At 47.5% G+C, this 18,070-nt stretch overlaps 1 protein-coding gene across 2 annotated transcripts in view; it reads left to right on the forward strand.

Moving 5' to 3' along the window:
• Positions 1-263: 263 nt before the first annotated feature.
• CHCHD6 (coiled-coil-helix-coiled-coil-helix domain containing 6) overlaps positions 264-18,070 on the forward strand; it is a 300,917-nt gene continuing 283,110 nt past the window's right edge. For both annotated transcript variants that reach the window (XM_088479857.1, XM_088479858.1), the window contains exons 1-4: positions 264-447; positions 7,110-7,263; positions 8,092-8,161; positions 10,592-10,736. In XM_088479857.1, the coding sequence (XP_088335983.1) occupies positions 361-447; positions 7,110-7,263; positions 8,092-8,161; positions 10,592-10,736 (456 nt within the window). In that variant the 5' untranslated portion in view covers positions 264-360. The remainder of the gene's footprint in view (positions 448-7,109; positions 7,264-8,091; positions 8,162-10,591; positions 10,737-18,070) is intronic.

An 18,070-nucleotide genomic window follows, 5' to 3' on the forward strand; every position in this document is an offset into this window, starting at 1 on the left:
TGCACTGAGTGGTTCGCGCATGCGTATTACGATCCGTACGCATGCGCAGTTGGGCAAACATCGCTCGGAGCGAACGAGCAGCCACTTGCGTCCGGCTCTGAATCAGGGCCATAATCTGCCTTCCTGACAGCTGAGCTCTGACTCAGTGCACACCCTCTCCCAGGCAGGGACCGGCTATGGGAAACTACAAGTCCCGTCATGCCCCGCGGCTCATGCTCTGCGGCGATTGGATAGGATTTTCTGCTACTCACCAATGGCGGCCTGGCTCCTGCGCATGCGCGTCCCTCACAGTGAGGGGCAGAGAGAGACTGGCTGGCAGTGGTGTGGCTACTGTGGTACTATTGGTTACCTGTTCTAGCAATGGGGACCACTGAGAGCACCGGCGGCAGGAAGGTGTCCTTCGGGATGGATGAGGAGGACAGGGTGCAGGTGCTGCGAGGACTCAGGGTGAGAGGAACAGCGTCCTGGCTCTCAGCTCTTAGTGCCAGTGTATGAGGCTCAGAAGGGTTCCTGTGCCTGCTATGAGATCTCAGTGCCAGCTGTAGGGTGCCTGTCCCTGTTATGGGGTCCCTGTTCCTGCTATGGGATCTCAGTGCCAGCTGAAGGATCCCTGTGCCAATTAAAGGGTCCCTGTGCCTGCTGTAGGTTCCCTGAACCAGCTGAATGATCCCTGTGCCTGCTGTGGGGTCCTTGTGCCAGTTATGGGTTCCCTGTGCATGCTTTGGGTTCCCTGTGTCTGCTATGGGGTCCCTGTGCCTGCTGTGGGGTCCTTGTGCCAGTTATGGGTTCCCTGTGCATGCTTTGGGTTCCCTGTGTCTGCTATGGGGACCCTGTGCCAGTTATGGGATCCCTGTGCCCGCTGTGGGGTCCCTGTCCCCGCTGTGGGGTCCATGTGCAGCATCTGTGTTTCCATCATATGTCACCAGTTCTAAAGACTGATAACTCAGAGCAGGTGCATGCATATAACCATTATGTGCTGTCCCCCTGTTTCATGTGCATGTACCCCTTACAGTACACTCATTACATAGGGGGTTCCCTTATAAACTGTATAGGTACATACTACCATTATATGTGCATGTACTCCTTACAGTACACCCATGATAGAAGGTTCCCTTATAAACTGTATCATTGCCATTATATATGCATGTACATTCCCTTCTAAACTGTATAGGTACAGATACCCATTATATAGGGGTTACTTTCTAAACTGTATAATACATATAACCACTATGCGGGACCCTGTTACATGTACATATATCTCTTACATGTACTCTATATGCCAGGGTCTCCCTCTAAGCTGTATTGGGTTTGCAGGTATGTAGACAGTGGGCAGAATAAAATTTTCCAGCCCCCATCGTGCCCAACGGAGCTATTTAATTGTTGCTCCTGTCGGGCGTGATCAGCTGTCAGCGCTGCATTTCAGCTCGCAGCTCCAGGGGGGTGAGAGCTGAAATGTGCGAAAAGTGACCTGTTTGGGCGCCCAAACATCAATTTTCGCGGTCGCGCCCAGCACTTTGGTCGGGGGTAGCTGCTTTACGCGGCTAAACCCGACCACTTTGGGTGCGATTAGCGCGAAAAATGGCAGCAATTGAATAGCGGCCCGCGATCTCCTGTCACTTTAGACGGGAGATCCGGACCGCGTAAACAATTGAATTCCGCCCATTATGTCGACGTGGTCATTACATTGACATTGTCAATGTCGATAGTCACTTTGTCAACAGTGCAGTGTTAGACTGCGGTTAGGTTAGGGCTCTGACACTAGAAAAACGCTATGCTGACATTGTGCGTGTCAACATGACGTCCATGTCGCCAAAGCGTAGATAGAACTCCCATTATTGCATGTTTATATACCACTTACGTACACCCATTGTATAGGGGCCCCCTCTAAACTTTTATGTGCATATACCGTTTATGTACTTAATATATAGGAGTCCCCCTCTAACCTGTATCAGTTTGCCCCTGTTTTATTGATTTATATAGCAGATACGTATTACGCAGCGCTTTACAGAGAATATTTGGCCTGTCACATCAGTCCCTGCCCCAGTGGAGCTTACACTCTATAGTCTAAGGCAAACCTACACTCTACGGAGCCAGTTAACTTGACAGTATATTTTTTGGTTTGTGAGAGGAAACCCACATAAACACAGGGAGAATATACAAACTCCACACAGAGCCGTGGTTGGAATTGAAACCAAGACCTCAGTGCTGGGAGTCAGTAATTATACCATTACACCATACTGCTTATATAACCCATTATATAGGGGTTCCCTTCAAAACTGTATGGATCAGAGCCGGAACTAGGGCTCCTGGCGCACTGTGCAGGCCACACCCCCTCCACGGTACATCATACGGAGGAGACGGGGCCACAATCGCCGTGAATTACAGCAATGCTGGTGCGCTGTAGGGGGAGCGGGGTGCATGTCTGAAGCGTCCTATGGATGCTCCAGGCGTCTCTGCTGTAGAGATTCTGGCTGCGGGGTGCCTTTCCAGGGGCCGTGGGTGATCGACGGTGCAGCTTTGTGTGGTGGCACCGCTGGCACACCCCTAGTTACAGCCCTGGTATGGGTGCATATAACCGTTACGTGGGCCCTTGTTCAATGTCCTTCTACTGCTTACGTACACTCCTTATATAGGGGTTCCCATTCTAGCCTGTCTTGGTGTATATACCCATCATGTACTGGGCACCCAGTTTAGTACCAGGGTTTGCAAGGTATAGATTCTTGTATAGATCAAACAGTTTTAGAATTCGGTTAGATTTGACAGGCTGCGGGTGCAGCCATTTATTTTCTGTTCAGGTGCCGGATCCTCCCTGCCTCCTACCTTGAACTTGTTTTTGTGGTTTGAAGTTTATGGTTCTTAAAAATGTTTGCATAAACTATAAAATGTTACCTGTTCGAGTTCACATGGCCTCCGGGGAACATTAAGGAATTTTACATTCGGGTGGCATACAGTTAAAAATACTATAGAATGTCGCCATGAAATTGAATGTCGTCTCACCTGCTGAAATGTAAGTGTAATCTATAGTTTGGGGATTTAAAATGCACATTTTTGAACTTTGGCAAACTGGTTTTCGGAACCACTTTTAAGTGACTTCGAGCATCTCTAATGTAGATTAGCAGCAATGGTTACCGACAGTCTAGAACCCCTCGCTCAATGCGTATACTTATAGCCAGGTGATTTTCAGTTCAGTTAAATACACCTTTTATCTACTCCAGGAGATAATTAAATATGAATAATAAATAAATATCAGGCACTGCAATGGACTTAGGGCCTGATTCAGACCAGCTCGCGAGCGCACAGAGCTCGCAAGCGGGTCGATGTTCCCCCAATGCGCATACGCCACCTCCAGCGTGCGCGAGCGACGGCAGCTCCAGGGCTCACTGCAAGACGGGGCGGCTGTCGATGTTGATTGACAGCTCGCCCCGTTTTGTAGGCGGGGAGGGGGGGTGGCTGCACAAACGCAGACGTTCCCTTAGGAACGCCTGCCGTTTGTGGGAGGCCTTACCGACATCACTCGTGATGTCAGTAGTGGACTTCATGCTCTATTAGAGCAGGAAGTCCACTCGGGTTTGCGGGAGCCGAGACCCTCCCGCAGGGTCTCGACGCAAGCCCGACGGTCGCGACCATCGCCAGGCCGCTCGCACTAGCTGTGGGTGGCCGAAACACACAAACAAACAAACAAAAAAAAGCCCTGATTCAGAGCGAACGCTCGCTGTTTGGCCTCTGAATCAGGCCCTTAGTACATAACAGGTTGTCAAGTCTGTGAAATGAGTTATTCCATGATCGACTTAATAGTAAATACATTGATTACACAATTGTGCTCCTAACACACATTGGGGGAGATGTATGAAGCCCAGAAACTGTATCAGCGTCCGTTATGTGCGCCTATACCGCTTCTCCCCGATGTATGATCGGGGGTCTGGGCGGTAAATGACAGGGGCGCTGTGCGCCCGTCATTATCGGCGCTGCTATCTATAAGATAGCAGCGCCGACGGCAGGGCCATGTACGAACGGTCATAACGCATGACCGTTCAGCCGGCTGTAGCTGTCGTTATCGACAGCTACAGCCTGGCGTTAGCCTATCCGCACAGCAGGGACAGCGCTGTCCCTGCTGCGGCGGCTGCCGGCTCCAGGGCTCCACGCGGGGATCTCGCGATACTTGCGAGATCCCGCGCATGCTCAGTGGAGCCGGCCGGGAGAGAGAGACAGCGCATCAGCACTAGGCTGATGCGCTGCTGTCTCCAGCGGGTAGCGCCGGAGGGGGGAGTTAACGCTCCCCCTCTCCGGCCGGTGAGATGTTTATACATCTCATCGGTATTGCTTCCTGCTTCGCCTCGGTAAAGAGGCGAAGCGGGAAGCGTTATAGCGGCACGTTAAGTGCCGCTATGATACATCTACCCCATTATGTAGTAAAGATTGAGACTTTTGTTCACTCACCATCTAGTGGTCATAATACTGTATTACATCAAAAAGAAGAATGTTTCTTTTTCTGTAAAATGTATCAGTATATTATTCTTATTATCATTTATTTATATGGCGCCTCAAGTGTTCCGCAGCTCCTTACAAAGTACATAGGCAAATAGGTTGACTTACAGTACAATACAATACAGGACATGGATAATATATATTGCTACATTCGCGACCATAACACCCAGATAAGCAACAGAGCGAAGCAACCAAGTGTTAGGTGCCCTAGTGGGGAGTAAGAAGTAGATGAAAGTAGAGTTAGGAGAAGCTCAACAGGGTAGAGGGCCCTGCTCAGAAGAGCTTACATTCTAAAGGGGAGGGACAGACAAACAGGTGTGACACAGGTGGGGTAGGCAGGGGGAAGGAGCATGTAGCAGGGAGTTAAGATGAGAGCTGGAAAGCTTTGATGAAATAGTGGGAGAGATGTATGAAGCCCAGAAGCGGTATAAGCGCACGTTAGGTGCCGCTATCATACATCTACCCCAGTGGGTCTTGAGAGCCCCACCAAAGGTAAATGGTGTTTTTGATTTTTGTAAAAAATTTTTTTTTCCAGATTTATCTTTTTAATCTCTATTTAGGGAATGATTTGCGCTTTAGGGAAGTGCAGCCACTTAACATTCTATAAACCCTTTTCGTATTCCCTGGGAAAGTACATTGACTTAAACGCAGAAGACATATTGGGCCTGTTTCAGAACTGTACACGATGCCGAGTTCAGCGATTTTATTTTGGCTACTGCACCAGTCATAGAGTGCGACCAATGGTGGTGTCTAAAGGTGCGCCGATCATTATTACAGTGTCTACGGACGGCGTCTCAGTCCTTGCACTTTCGTACACATGGACGCAAACCAGGTATGGGCTTTGCAGTGGCCTTTGCACAACGTCGCAGATGGGCGACCTCCAATTGACACAGAAGCAAAAGACATCATCACCTGCTCGCAATTAGGCTAAAAACTGACACCTCCTAAGGCTGGGTACACATGAGACAATATATCGTCCGATACATCGCTCTCAATCTGCCTCAAAACGATATATCAAGTACATAATCTAATGTGTACCCGCAATTGTGCACTCCTGCAGGTCACATACAATATTGCGTGATTGGCCATCGCACAATATCGTATGTAGGGCTGTGCAGTGTAATGAAGGACGAAATGCGGTATCGTTCCATCGTCCATTACGTCGGGTAATGTGTACCGGCAATCTTGCATGGTCCGGGGTGAAGGTAAATCGCCCCGGCCATTGGCAAGATTGCCAGTCGTCTTAAGGCCCCCATACATCAGAGATGGATTGCAGCAATCGTGCAATTTGCAATCGATTGTGTATAAAAATCTGAAATGTATGGGGCTTCACAGATCGCAGATTCCAACCAAAAAGTGATTGGAATTGTTAAATCAGATTGTCCAACATGTTGGATTTCACAGATGGATTGGGGCTGTAGATTGCTAGTGTATGGCCATGATCAGCAGATTTGCAGACCGTTACCAGTAAAATGATGGAGCCTTTCAAGATTGTCCGATCTGTGTTTTCTGCAATCGATCTGCAAATCACTGAAAAAGATCTGTAGTGTATGGGCGAAGATTGCTCGATTGGGAAATCCTAAGATCGGGCAATAAATCTTCAAATTGTTCAATTGTGGTTTTCAGATTGCTGATGTATGGGGGCCTTAATGTGTACCCAGCCTTTGACCAGGTGTTAACAATTGCTTTTAATGGAGAGAGCATTGTTTCAATTAAACAGCTTATTTCCTGTGGAATGTTGCTTTCGCTAGTTAGTTTCTCTGGCGTTCATACTGTAGCTTTCCATTGTGCTGATTCCCCCCCCCCCCCCCTGCAAGTTTTCCCCCCAGACCGCACTTTTATAAATGAGATTGTTTTACTTTTCTATAGATAGAATTTGAAAGATAACTACATTACTGGAAAGTCGGTCATAAATGTATGGATATTATTTCAGAGTTTGATAACCCACTAAGCTGGTTTAATTTAATTTTAGTTTTTTCCCAAACATTTCCCCTGCCTGGGCGATGACCAGATTCAGCAGTAAGGCAGATATAGGACGGGCACTATATTACGCTTTGGCTGGTTTCCCAGTTTCCTAGTTTCATTCTATGCCTTTTGCTTTGCACATCACAAGTACAAATTTTGTCCCTGTAATAACGAGAGAGGATTTAATGAAACTGGCGAAAAGTTTTTATTTACCGTTTACAGCGACCTTAGAAGCTCTGCAGGGCTGGGCAGCTGTAAGTTAGCGTCAGAGCTTGATCAGAGACCGCCCTCGCTCGCTGTAACGCTAGTCTTTCCGCTATAGTGCTCAGGCCGCATCCATAAATTAACTCTCCCTTCCCGTATGCTTATGTGACAGAATACTATTTCCATCCTTAGGAATGGCCGTAAATTAATACAGTACGCAATTTCAAGATGCCAGACTCCACAAACCTATACTTAGCTGAAATATACAGCGTTACCTAAAGCATTGACCCGCAGCAATCTTTTAATTATTTATTTTCTTCACTCTCTAATTCCAGCGTTTTACATTGTACTTTATCTCTATTTTCTCTGCGTTTTTCCTGCATTACGCTATTCTTCACGTCTAAAGACGGCGTATGCCCGTGAAAGATTTAGATCTCCATTTGTCTCGCCTGCAGCTTTCGGACGATGTCGTCAGCCGGATGAAACAAGCTTCGGCACAAATGAGGGAGCAGAGCGCGTCGCCCAAGTCAGAATCTCCGCCGTACCCACAGTCTTTCCCCAGGGGCGAGACTGCGCCCACTGCACCAGAAGAGAAGGCCAAAAGTCAAGGTACATGTGTGCCAAATATATTGTTTGTTTTTGTTTAGCCCGTTGGTTTCCAAACTCTGTCCACAAGGCGCCCTTACAGTGCAGGTTTTAAGGATATCCATTCTTAAGAACAAGTGATTTAGGGCTGATTCCGAGATTGCAGATCGCAATTTAATTGCTGTGCGTGCACAGTGCGCCAATGTTACATGCTGCGTGTCCGCCTGTTCTGCGTTGATGTTACCGATGTTTACACTGTTGCACATCATCTGACGGATATGAGAAGGCAGCGGCGGGCGCCCTTATGCTCGGCTAAGCTTTGGAATGCATTAGCATATTTTAGCAACTGCGATCCGTAAGAGAATGCAGCTGCGATATTGCATTAGTGTAAATCTCTCTCTCAGGCCCTTAATTAGTACCACAATCTGTTTGATTATACCGTCTGTGGACAAGCGTGTATATTCTTAAAACCTGAACTGTTATTCTGGCCATACACTAGTACGATGCAGTACGATTCGATTCATCGTACGTTTTCCCTTAAACTCCCCGGCAGCTCCCTGGCTGTCCCGGCCGCACAATTTGGTGCTTTTTTCACACCCGTTCTGCATACGATTACGATAGATAGTATGGGCTGAACATCTGATCATACGATACGGCAGAACAGCGGCGGCAGCGCGCATCGCATTGTATCCTACCTAAAAACGACACGATTTTGACACAATTCATCGTACGACGCGTCCAAAATCGGGCAACCGGCCCGACATTGCGCTGGTGTATGGCCAGCATTAGAGTGCCTTGAGTTTAGGAAGCCCTGGTAGTCTATGTAGAAGTAATGGATTACCTTATTTGCAGGTATTCCGAATCCTACTGCAGGAAGCAGCAAACAGCAGCCCACGTATGCAGAAGAAGACCTGTACAGGAGGTAAGTACCATTGTTTGGCCTATCAGAACAGGACTAGAGGACCAACCTCTTTTGTGTGCTTAGACCTAGATGTAATAAGAATTCTGTAAACTTCATATAGAAATAAATCAGGGGTTCCCAAACGCGGTCCTCAAGGCTCCCCAACAGTTCAGGTTTTACAGATATCCATGGTGGAGCACATGTGACTTAATTAGTACCTCAATCAATTTGATTTAAACGCCTATGCTCCATCATGTATATCTTTAAACCTGAACTGTTGGAGAGCCTCGAGGACCGCGTTTGGGTACCTCTGGAATAAATTCTGGTTTATTACATAAATGCTTCAAAGGGATAGGACAGCCCTCCCTCCTTACTGATTGGTGGACTTTAGGGTGGTCGTCCTTCCCTAAATGTTGGTTGGCAGCTTGCCAGAATATATTTACACTGAACTTATTTGTAACCTGCACCTGTCACAGTTTTATTGTAAAGATCTTGGACCTCATTCAGACCCGGTCGCAAGCGCTGCGCACTTGCAACTGGGTCGTTGTTTTGGTCCTGCGCACGCGCAGTGGCCACACTGCGCGTGCGCAAGCCCCGGAGCGAGAGAGAAACTCTCTCGCTCCGGAGCTCACTACAAAAGGTCCAACTGTCGATGTTGATCGACAGCTCGCCCCGTTTTGTAGGCGTGGCAGGGGGGGGGTGGTTTCACAAACGGAGTCGTTCATTAAGGAACGCCTACCGTTTTGTGGGCGGCCGCACTGACATCAGCAGTGATGTCAGTGGGGAGCTCCCTGCTCGATCAGAGCAGGAAGCTCCCTGGGGCTTGAGGTTGCCGAGACCCATCCTTAGGGTCTCGTCACAAGCCCCGATGGTCGCGATGGTCTTGACCATCAACCTGGTCGGTCGCTAAAGCTGTGGGTTGTAACCCACAGCTTAGCTAGCGACCAGGAGGCCGCACTAGAAAAAGCAAGCGGCCGCCCTCATTCAGAGCGAGCGCTCGCTTCTTGCGACCGCCTCTGAGTGAGGGCCCTTGACTCTCATAAACCTTTTTGCACAACAAGAAAACGTCTCTTCTCCCAGAAGAGATTCCTCATTGCACATGGCGAGAAACCACCAACACAAGCTGCACTTATGGCGCTGAAAAGCACACTGTAGTAAAAAAAAAACAACTCAGGGCAGCAGCTGACACGAGAGATAGTAGCGACCTCTCAGAAACACCGTGCCGAGAAAAATGCAGCGCGCCTCACCTAGGCTATATAGATGTAATAAATGAAGCAATATGTGGAATGTGTGTTTACATAAAACCCTCCCCCACAAATATTTATTGTACTATATATAAGAGCAATAATATGTCGTATTATAAGATAGTATTAATAGAGTACAGTAACTATAACACGAAGGGGACGCTTAAATTGTTTTATCACACCCGATCTCCCCATCTGAAGTGACAGTATATCAGGGAGCGATAGTAATTTGTTTTTGGGTGCCCATGCCATTTCCCGCATGTTGCGCCAAAATAGACCTGGTTTAGCCGCATAAAGCACCTGTCTTAAAGTCCCGGTTAGCACGCCCAAACATCAGTTTGGATGCCCACAACGAGGGCTTTTCGCCAATTTCTGCTCACCACCTCAGGAGGGTGCAAGCAGAAATCTGTGGACCCACGTCATTCGCGCCCGATCGGAGCAACCATTAAATTGCTCCATCGGGTGCCCTTTAGAAGCATTGAATCCAATTCTCTGTAGATGGTAACGTGCTGACGGTCTCAATGATCCCCTGTTTTGTATCCATTCACTGGGAATAATAGGGGACATTCTATGAAGAATGATGTACTGATAGAACCACGAGTTTTTATCCGTTTGTTGTCGATTAAAGCACCAATATAATTTAGTGAAGAATATTACCTGCTCCTGTGATGTTCCCTGGAGTCTTTTTAATTAGTAATAAAATCATATCTCTATGTAGTCTCCTAAACACCACTGTGAAATTGATTCCTTCGGTAGGCAAATGGTATAGTAGTCCTTAGTGAGAGTAGGGACATTGAGCATACGGATGCGTTTCGTTGCATTAATGTGACTTCATCAGGGGTATGTAACCTCAGTGCTACTTACATTATAAAGTATCCGCTATGTTGAATAGTAGTAATATTGAGTACAGGAGCTCTAGTGTGGGTGAGTGGTGGGAGTAACACTTCTCAGCAACACCAATAAATAAGAATAGGGCTTCTGGTGATAGTGAAGCCTGGCTAAATGTTTTATGATGCTGGCTGTACGTTAATGCAGTAACTGTGCAGAGTTAAGACTTGGCGATTCTCAAGTTTTATTATGAATACTGATACGCCAGTGCACTTATTGAAGCACACACGGTCATCACACGTCATGTGTTTCTGAGGCTTCCTCATGAAGTCTCTATGCTGCTGGGAATGACTTTGTTCTGCGTTTGGCATTTCTGCAGGTATGAGAGAGAGCAGGCCATTATCCAGGAAGAACTGGCCCGGATCGCCTGGAGAGAGCGGGAGGCAGCGCAGGGCAAGTACAGCTCGGCTATCCTGCGTGAGAAGAACTACACCAACCAGGAGCGCAGGAGAGCAGAACAGTTGGTGAGTGTAAGGCGAGGCCGACGTGCAGTATATTTATTCACCAGGCTGCTCTCCGTCTGCACGCAATTCTTCTACTGCCAGATTCACAGCGTTCATTAATCCAGAGGTCTGAAGAAAAGAAAAAAAAGATATTTAAATATTTTCCTTGAGTGTTGTAGATTTAAGTCAGTACTGTCACGTGCGCACAGTGGTGACTTTGTGGGCTAAAGCAATATTCAGGAGAATGCAGCCTATTTACTAAAAAGCAGGACCGCATGAATATTAGTCAGATATGATGAATATTAGTAACAGAGCCCCGATGATGTCACTGGTTCCTAACTGGCTGCATCCAGAGTCACAAACACAAGGGTCTACTGCATGTACGGGGCAGTGGGGTGTGTGTGTGTGTGTGGGGGGGGAGTATACTGCTGGAACAGCGCATATGGCTCCTATTGGGCTGGGATGTGGGGTGGTCCCGATCATAGTCTACAGAGCCAGTTCATGCACAGTCAGGCCCTGTATTCATCTACAGAGGTTCTTGCTTTATTTTAAATTATGAGATGCTCTTGACTTTTCTGCACTGTAGCACTATGGTGTAAGGAAATTCGTATTAAGGAATAATATCCCTTGAGTTTGGAGGCTGGTGTACGCTTTCTGACATATGTATAATGACAGATAAAATGGGTTAGTACTGTTTATTGTTCCCACTAATCTGCAGTTAAGGGAGGGCACTGGGAGGGCCAGCTGGGAAGGGGTGTGTCCATGGGACACCCTCCAATTTGTAACGCTTGGGGGTGTGCCAAGCAATTATGGAGGTGCTGGGCTTTTGTCAAGCTCTCTCCTCACGGTAAATATACACCCGGCGGTGATCGGTCACCGCAACTTTTCTCACTCGTGGGACTCTGCGGCCCGTGGGTAGGGAAGACTGTGGACAGGCCCTCAATTTTTTTTTTTTTTTTTTTTTTTTTTTTTTTTTTGTGTAATACAGCCCCCATATTCCGAACCCCTGCTATTTGCCATCTGCATGAGTATTACAGTGAGTATCTTTTTGAGCAAATTGCAATCTTTTTTGCAAGGTGATTGAGTAAACAATATATACTGTATATTTTTTTTTTTCTTTTGACTTGGAAAGATTGCACAGTTTTTATCCTTGTTTTCTTTGGGTGCAGTAACTTATTTTAGCCACCAGGTGGTAACACTGACACCTGTATAGTGACTATTCCAAATTTGAATTTTGCTAACTTTATTTATCTTACATAAACAATCTTCCTACATCGGTGTGGCATCACTACTCTGTGCTGTAGGGGGACAATTAGCTGCTTAAAAATCTCAAATAAATGATGTTAATAATTTTTGCTCCTCGTTAGAGGCGTCTGTCCTTTGCTCTCCCAATGATGGCACTAATTTATCCCAATTGTTTGGCTGCATAACATCATCGACTTTTATCATTCTTTTCCTGTCCTGTAGGAACACAAAGATTTTACGGTCCGTTTAAAGGAGAATAAACTATATTGGTCACATACACTATTTCAACTTAAGCTATTCAATATTAAATTTTCAGTGACAAATACCCGTCTTCCTTTTCGTCTGGTTCGCGGCCAATGTATTTCTTCCCTGCTCCAAAAGACATAAATATTGTATAAAGTATTAAGTGATGATGGGGACGAGCACCTTGCTGTATAAATGCTTCATTATATACAGCCTTGGTAATAGCATCATCCTCCAGGCCCCGCAGGATATTAGCATGCAGAGTCTAGTCTCCGGGCCTGGCACTGATTGGGTCCCTCAATCACGCCGCTCGGCCTTGGATTTATTATGAAGACAAACAGGCCCGGGCGGTGACAAACTGAATTACTGCATGATCAATCCTTTCTTAAGGCTGCGGTTTTGCATAGACTTGAGTGTATTAAAGTACAGTATGAACCTCTAAAAGCCAGCGCTTTATCGGGAACGTTTTTGAGAGGTGACTATGCAAAGAGTCGGTGCGCACATAGGGACCCACTATAAGAATGTGATTATCTGTTTTATCGCTTGCACAATTATATGTGCACTAGTTCTGATAAATGTTATTTAGTCTAGTTATGTATTTCTTGTGTCGCTTCCAAGGAGTTGGAAACATTCTCAGTTGTTTGCATAGAAACCATTTGTTGTATAACCTCCTATAAACCTCTAATCTGGTGTCAGCCAAGTGCTGCTATTCCCGGGGTTTTCATGTACCATGCGTATTGCTCTTTGGATGAATTTTGTAGGCTGTCGTTTAGTTTTGGTTGCTTTTAATTACGGTTAATGTAGCTTTATGTTTTTGGTGATTGTGACATATAGGTTCAGGGTTTTTTTTTTTTTTTTCCTGGTGTTACTCAGGGGTACACAAGAAGAAATTGGTGAAATAAATACAGTAAGTATCTGCATCACAGAGAGCGGAAGCTACTGCAAACCTTGTATCAACTCCTAACGTTATGAGTTCCTGCATTTTAATTCATAGAGACAAGGGATTGTTTAGGTCAGCTGTGTCTTAACCATTTTGTTTCACATCAAGCTTTAGTTGGAGAATCCATTTCAGAGCTTGTCATTCAGTCTATCTATTATATAACGGGTCTAATGTCTGTCTAGGCCAAGCCACCTTCCCTCATAGCTCTCACTGGCTGCCTGACCGTTACACAGCCCTTCCCTCCCCTCACAGCTCTCACTGGCTGCCTGACAGGATACAGCCTTCAGTGACCTCCCCTCACAGCTGTATGATAACACATCCAATTCTGATTATCACCCCCCCTTCAAAGCAGACACCAATCCCACTTCCCCTTATAACTTTCCCCGATCCCACCTTCAGCTGCTCCGCAAGTCCCGCTCAACAGGTCAGACACAAGTCCTCATGCACTTAGTGGAGTACCTGTGTGCTGACGGTGCCTCAGGGTTGATGTAAGGACGCTCACCTGGGGGCCCAGACATCGATATAATGATGATATTGACAAACCGATATATAGTTTACAACGATATATGGGTCGGATTGATGATCACGCTGCTTGTACTTAATTAGAACAAAAGAGTGCACTTTAAGAGGAGAAAGAGGGTACGAGAGGCTTCAGGGGCAGTGAGAGACGGAGGGGAGAGGGAAAGAGCGAGACGGAGGGGAGAGGGAGAGAGCGAGACGGAGGGGAGGGAGAGAGCGAGACGGAGGGGAGGGAGAGAGCGAGACGGAGGGGAGGGAGAGAGCGAGACGGAGGGGAGGGAGAGAGCGAGACGGAGGGGAGGGAGAGAGCGAGACGGAGGGGAGGGAGAGAGCGAGACGGAGGGGAGGGAGAGAGCGAGACGGAGGGGAGGGAGAGAGCGAGGGGAGGGGGAGGGAGAGAGCGAGCGGAGACGGAGGGGAGGGAGAGAGCGAGGGGAGACGGAGGGGAGGGAGAGAGCGAGGGGAGACGGAGGGGAGGGAGAGAGCGAGGGGAGACGGAGGGGAGGGAGAGAGAGAGGGGAGACGGAGGGGAGGGAGAGACGGAGGGGAGACAGAGAGACGGAGGGGAGACAGAGAGACGGAGGGGAGACAGAGAGATGGAGTAGAGAGAGAGAGAGAGAGACGGAGGGGGGAGAGAGAGACGGAGGAGAGAGAGAGAGAGAGACGGAGGGGAGAGAGAGAGGGAGAGGTGTTCATGGGTAAAAAGGAAGAGGCAGGAAAAGGAAGTGAACGGGGAGATTCAGAGAGCGGACAAGACAGACCTATTAAAACCTTTTATCCTTGTTAAAGGTGTCTGCCCTACTGACCTCCTTTTCTGTTTTCTTGTCATATGTGTCATTTAATTACTTCTGATTATTATGAAATGAAAATGAGGTTGTGACATTGTAACGTCATCACCCTGTGTGGTCTGAATGGGAGGACTTGCAGTCATGGCTCTTCTAGTCTTCTGATATTCACATTGGGACATTTGTTTTGAGAGACTAAAGGTGATTATTGCCTTATTGCATTTTACATTTTTTACGTGCTCTAATCAAGAGATGGTGACAAGTTGTTGCACGTATGTTTGCACTGACTTTCTATATTGTCTTACTATTATCTAGGAACCTTGGTGGAGTTCCTTTCAGTGTTTTCTTGCAGCACTTATTTGTCTTGTCCATTTGCCCATATGCACAGATTTTATTGGTAATTGACCTTTTTGACCATCTGGTGTCGGCCTATTGACTGTCGACCTTTTACATCGTCAGTCGTCTGTCCGGACACCCACGGATACCTGCTCCGTGAATGTGTGACACCTCTCCTACTGTCATTGTAAGTTTTTAATCCTGTTACACTTGATAGCTGCGAGTTATGTAGAACAAAATTCGAACCCTTCGGAAATAAAATAAAAAAATGAAACCGATTGTAGCAACACTCAGAAGTATAGTAATATAAACAGCGTAGTAATAGGACAGTTTTAGTATAGCAATAGGAAATCTAGTCTCATAGATGTTGAAATAGATTTACTAAAAGCCGATATTCACCTGTATGCGCAGATGAGCGCATCTCTGCTGCGGATTGCGCCTATCCGTACACTGGGTTTGATGCCCGCCATCGTTATCGGTACGCATTGCTTGATGTAATGAATTATTCTAAATACAAGCATGAATACGTGCGCACAGCTCTGTATAGCCGGCAAATCCGTCGTCAAGTCCTCGCTAAGCATTGCCAATGTCACATGCTGCCACGTTTGTGCTGGTAACAGCCACTTCGTCCCGGTGGCGGTTACACCTTTTCAGATTCGGAGCCTCTTCTCTCGGCGTTGGGCATCAGTTGCTTTTGCCGCCGTTAGCCGACACTGCAGGAAGACAAGGAAACAGTGGGGCAGGGGGTTGAGTCCCGTCCCCAACGCTATATAAAGATGGTCAAACCAAGGATTCTTTGTTTGGTGATAAAGGTCTCTTGCCAGACAATCCGCACCACGCTCTGGTTACCCTCAGCCTGATCCTCCAACCTCTCTCACCTGTGCCCTGATATCTGGACAGACACCTGTGCACCCAACTTCCCTCTTACCTGAGCCTGCAAACTGCTTAACCCTTTGTGATCAAACATCTGTGTACCGAACTCAGGGCCTGATTCAGACCCGCTCGCTAGGCTGTGTTCGCACGTAGCCTGCCGATGTTTGCAATGTGCGCATGCGTACAAGACGCAGTGCACGTACGCGAACTAGTCCATGCGATCGGGAAGCGTTCGCACCCTGTACATAGACTCCTCGCTAGAATGAGTGACCGGATGAGACGTTTGTGGGTGGTGACAGGGGTTGGTTGATAGAAACGGGGGTGTGGTGGTGCGAACGCAGGCGTGTCTGTGCGTCTGAACAAAGTTTCAGGGGCGTGCATAATTAAGATGCATCGTCAGCGTACACATCACATGGCTGATTAACACACTGAAGCACTCACAGTACTTGCGGTAGGGTATGGTCAGCCACAAGCTGTATGGGTCCGATGTTACCGATTGTTTAATACACTTCCTGGAGATGACGTATGTTACTAAGGGAAAGTGGGCGTCTTGTGTCAGGCTGGTGGGCGTCTAAATACATACCACGATCGCACGCCAAGACATAGTGGGCGTGCTAATGTCTTGCCACGCGATTGGGGGATTTGCATACTTTGCCAGCTGACAGCTGCGTGCGAACGCATCTAGCGAACTGGTCTGAATCAGGCCTTCAGCCCGTTACATAACCTGCACCTGCTTAACCCTTTCTGGCCTGATGCCTGTGTACCAAACTCAGCCCATTATATAACCTGCTCCTACTTTCTGGCCTGTTACTAGTGTAACCAACTGTTCCCGTTACCTGGACTTGTTCGACCTCCTCTCAGAAAGAGATACTGCACAGAGGTGAGCAATTCCATCATGTAATTGCTCACTTAAATTGTATGTATGTACTAATGCATGCCGGGGACCACATCAGTGTTTGTGTAATCTAATAACATTCTGTGATCGCCAATTTCCAAACGCACCGTTGCTGCCCAGTTACGCCCCTTCGCTTGCAAATGGAGATTTGCTGCGCCCAGCTCTGCACGCTCGCCTCTGTAGAATGCGCAGTATGAAAACACGTAAAATCCGTAATTCTGGATAACGTTACAATGGATTATATTTCTTTTTCAAGAAATGTTTTCAAGCAATACCGGGACACGACTGTTTTTTATCTTTTTTATTGTTACACATAAAGTACTGTTCGCCCCCAAAAGGTGCGTACAGCGCTCTTACATGCACAAAGGTTATTTATGCCACCTGACGCAAGCGATCACTAGTAACCCGTCAGGAAGGACACCCGGCGTGTCGCCCAAACTGTGCACATCCAGCACTTCTTGTCTGCCAGCACGTCCTCACTCCCCCACTCATCTGAAAAATTAATTGCCACTTGTAGAGATAATCTTATTCTTTTCCTAAATGTTATTAGCTTACACGTAATTATCACTTGCCCCGGCGCGTCTGGCTGGAATTATACAGCGTTGGATGCTTGCTGCGCGTTACCAGCTGTGTTAATACATATTTCTCACTTGTCTCGGGGACCCAGATTACAGCAGCAACTCGATGAAGTTAGACGACTGTCTGATCAACTTTTCTCCATAGTCCAACCTGCGCTCAGGCTGGTAAGTATCGATCGCAGCGGAGAACCCTTCGCTAGTATTGTTCTTCTATATGGCTCAGTAGTGATACTGTATCTTTTACACACTGTTGTAATTACCAGCATTTAACATACATTATTGAATGCTTGCAACATTGCAATCTGGACAGGTGCCATAGCTGTGCAACGATGGGGGTGTGGCCAAGCGCTCGCGCGCAAAGTGCTTGACTACCCCTTAGCCCAGAGGTTCCCAAACTCTGCCATTACCGTTCAGGTTTTAAGGATATCCATGCTTGAGTCCCAGTTGCCCACCACCTCCAGACACTTGTTCCGCTTTTTGCGAGCGGCTCTGAATGACGGCCAAAGTCCCATGGTGGGAAAGTTGCACAATTGGTGTGAGGGGCTCACACCAGTTGTGCAACTTTCCCACCATGGGACTTTGGCCGTCATTCAGAGCCGCTCGCAAAAAGCGAGCGCTCACTCTGAATGAGGGTGGCCCCTATATTTTTTTTTAAAGCCAGCCTCCTCTCCGCTCGCTAAGCTGTGATTTACCACCCACAGCTTTAGCAAGTGAGCAGGTGACTTGCGACGAGACTTGCAGTAGGATCTCGTCTACTGCAAGCCCCAGGTAGCTTCCTGCTCTAACAGAGCACCGGAACGCCTCCATTTGTCCGGCCACCCACCCCCCCCCCCCCTGCCTACAAAACGGGACGAGCTGTCGATCAACATCGACAGCCGCCCCGTTTGTAGCGAGCCCCGGAGCAAGAGAATTTGTCACTTGCTCCGGGGCTTGCGCACTGC

This window comes from Taudactylus pleione, unplaced genomic scaffold (genome assembly GCF_031769625.1).
Source record: "Taudactylus pleione unplaced genomic scaffold, aTauple2 ptg000247l, whole genome shotgun sequence".
NCBI lineage: Eukaryota > Metazoa > Chordata > Amphibia > Anura > Myobatrachidae > Taudactylus > Taudactylus pleione.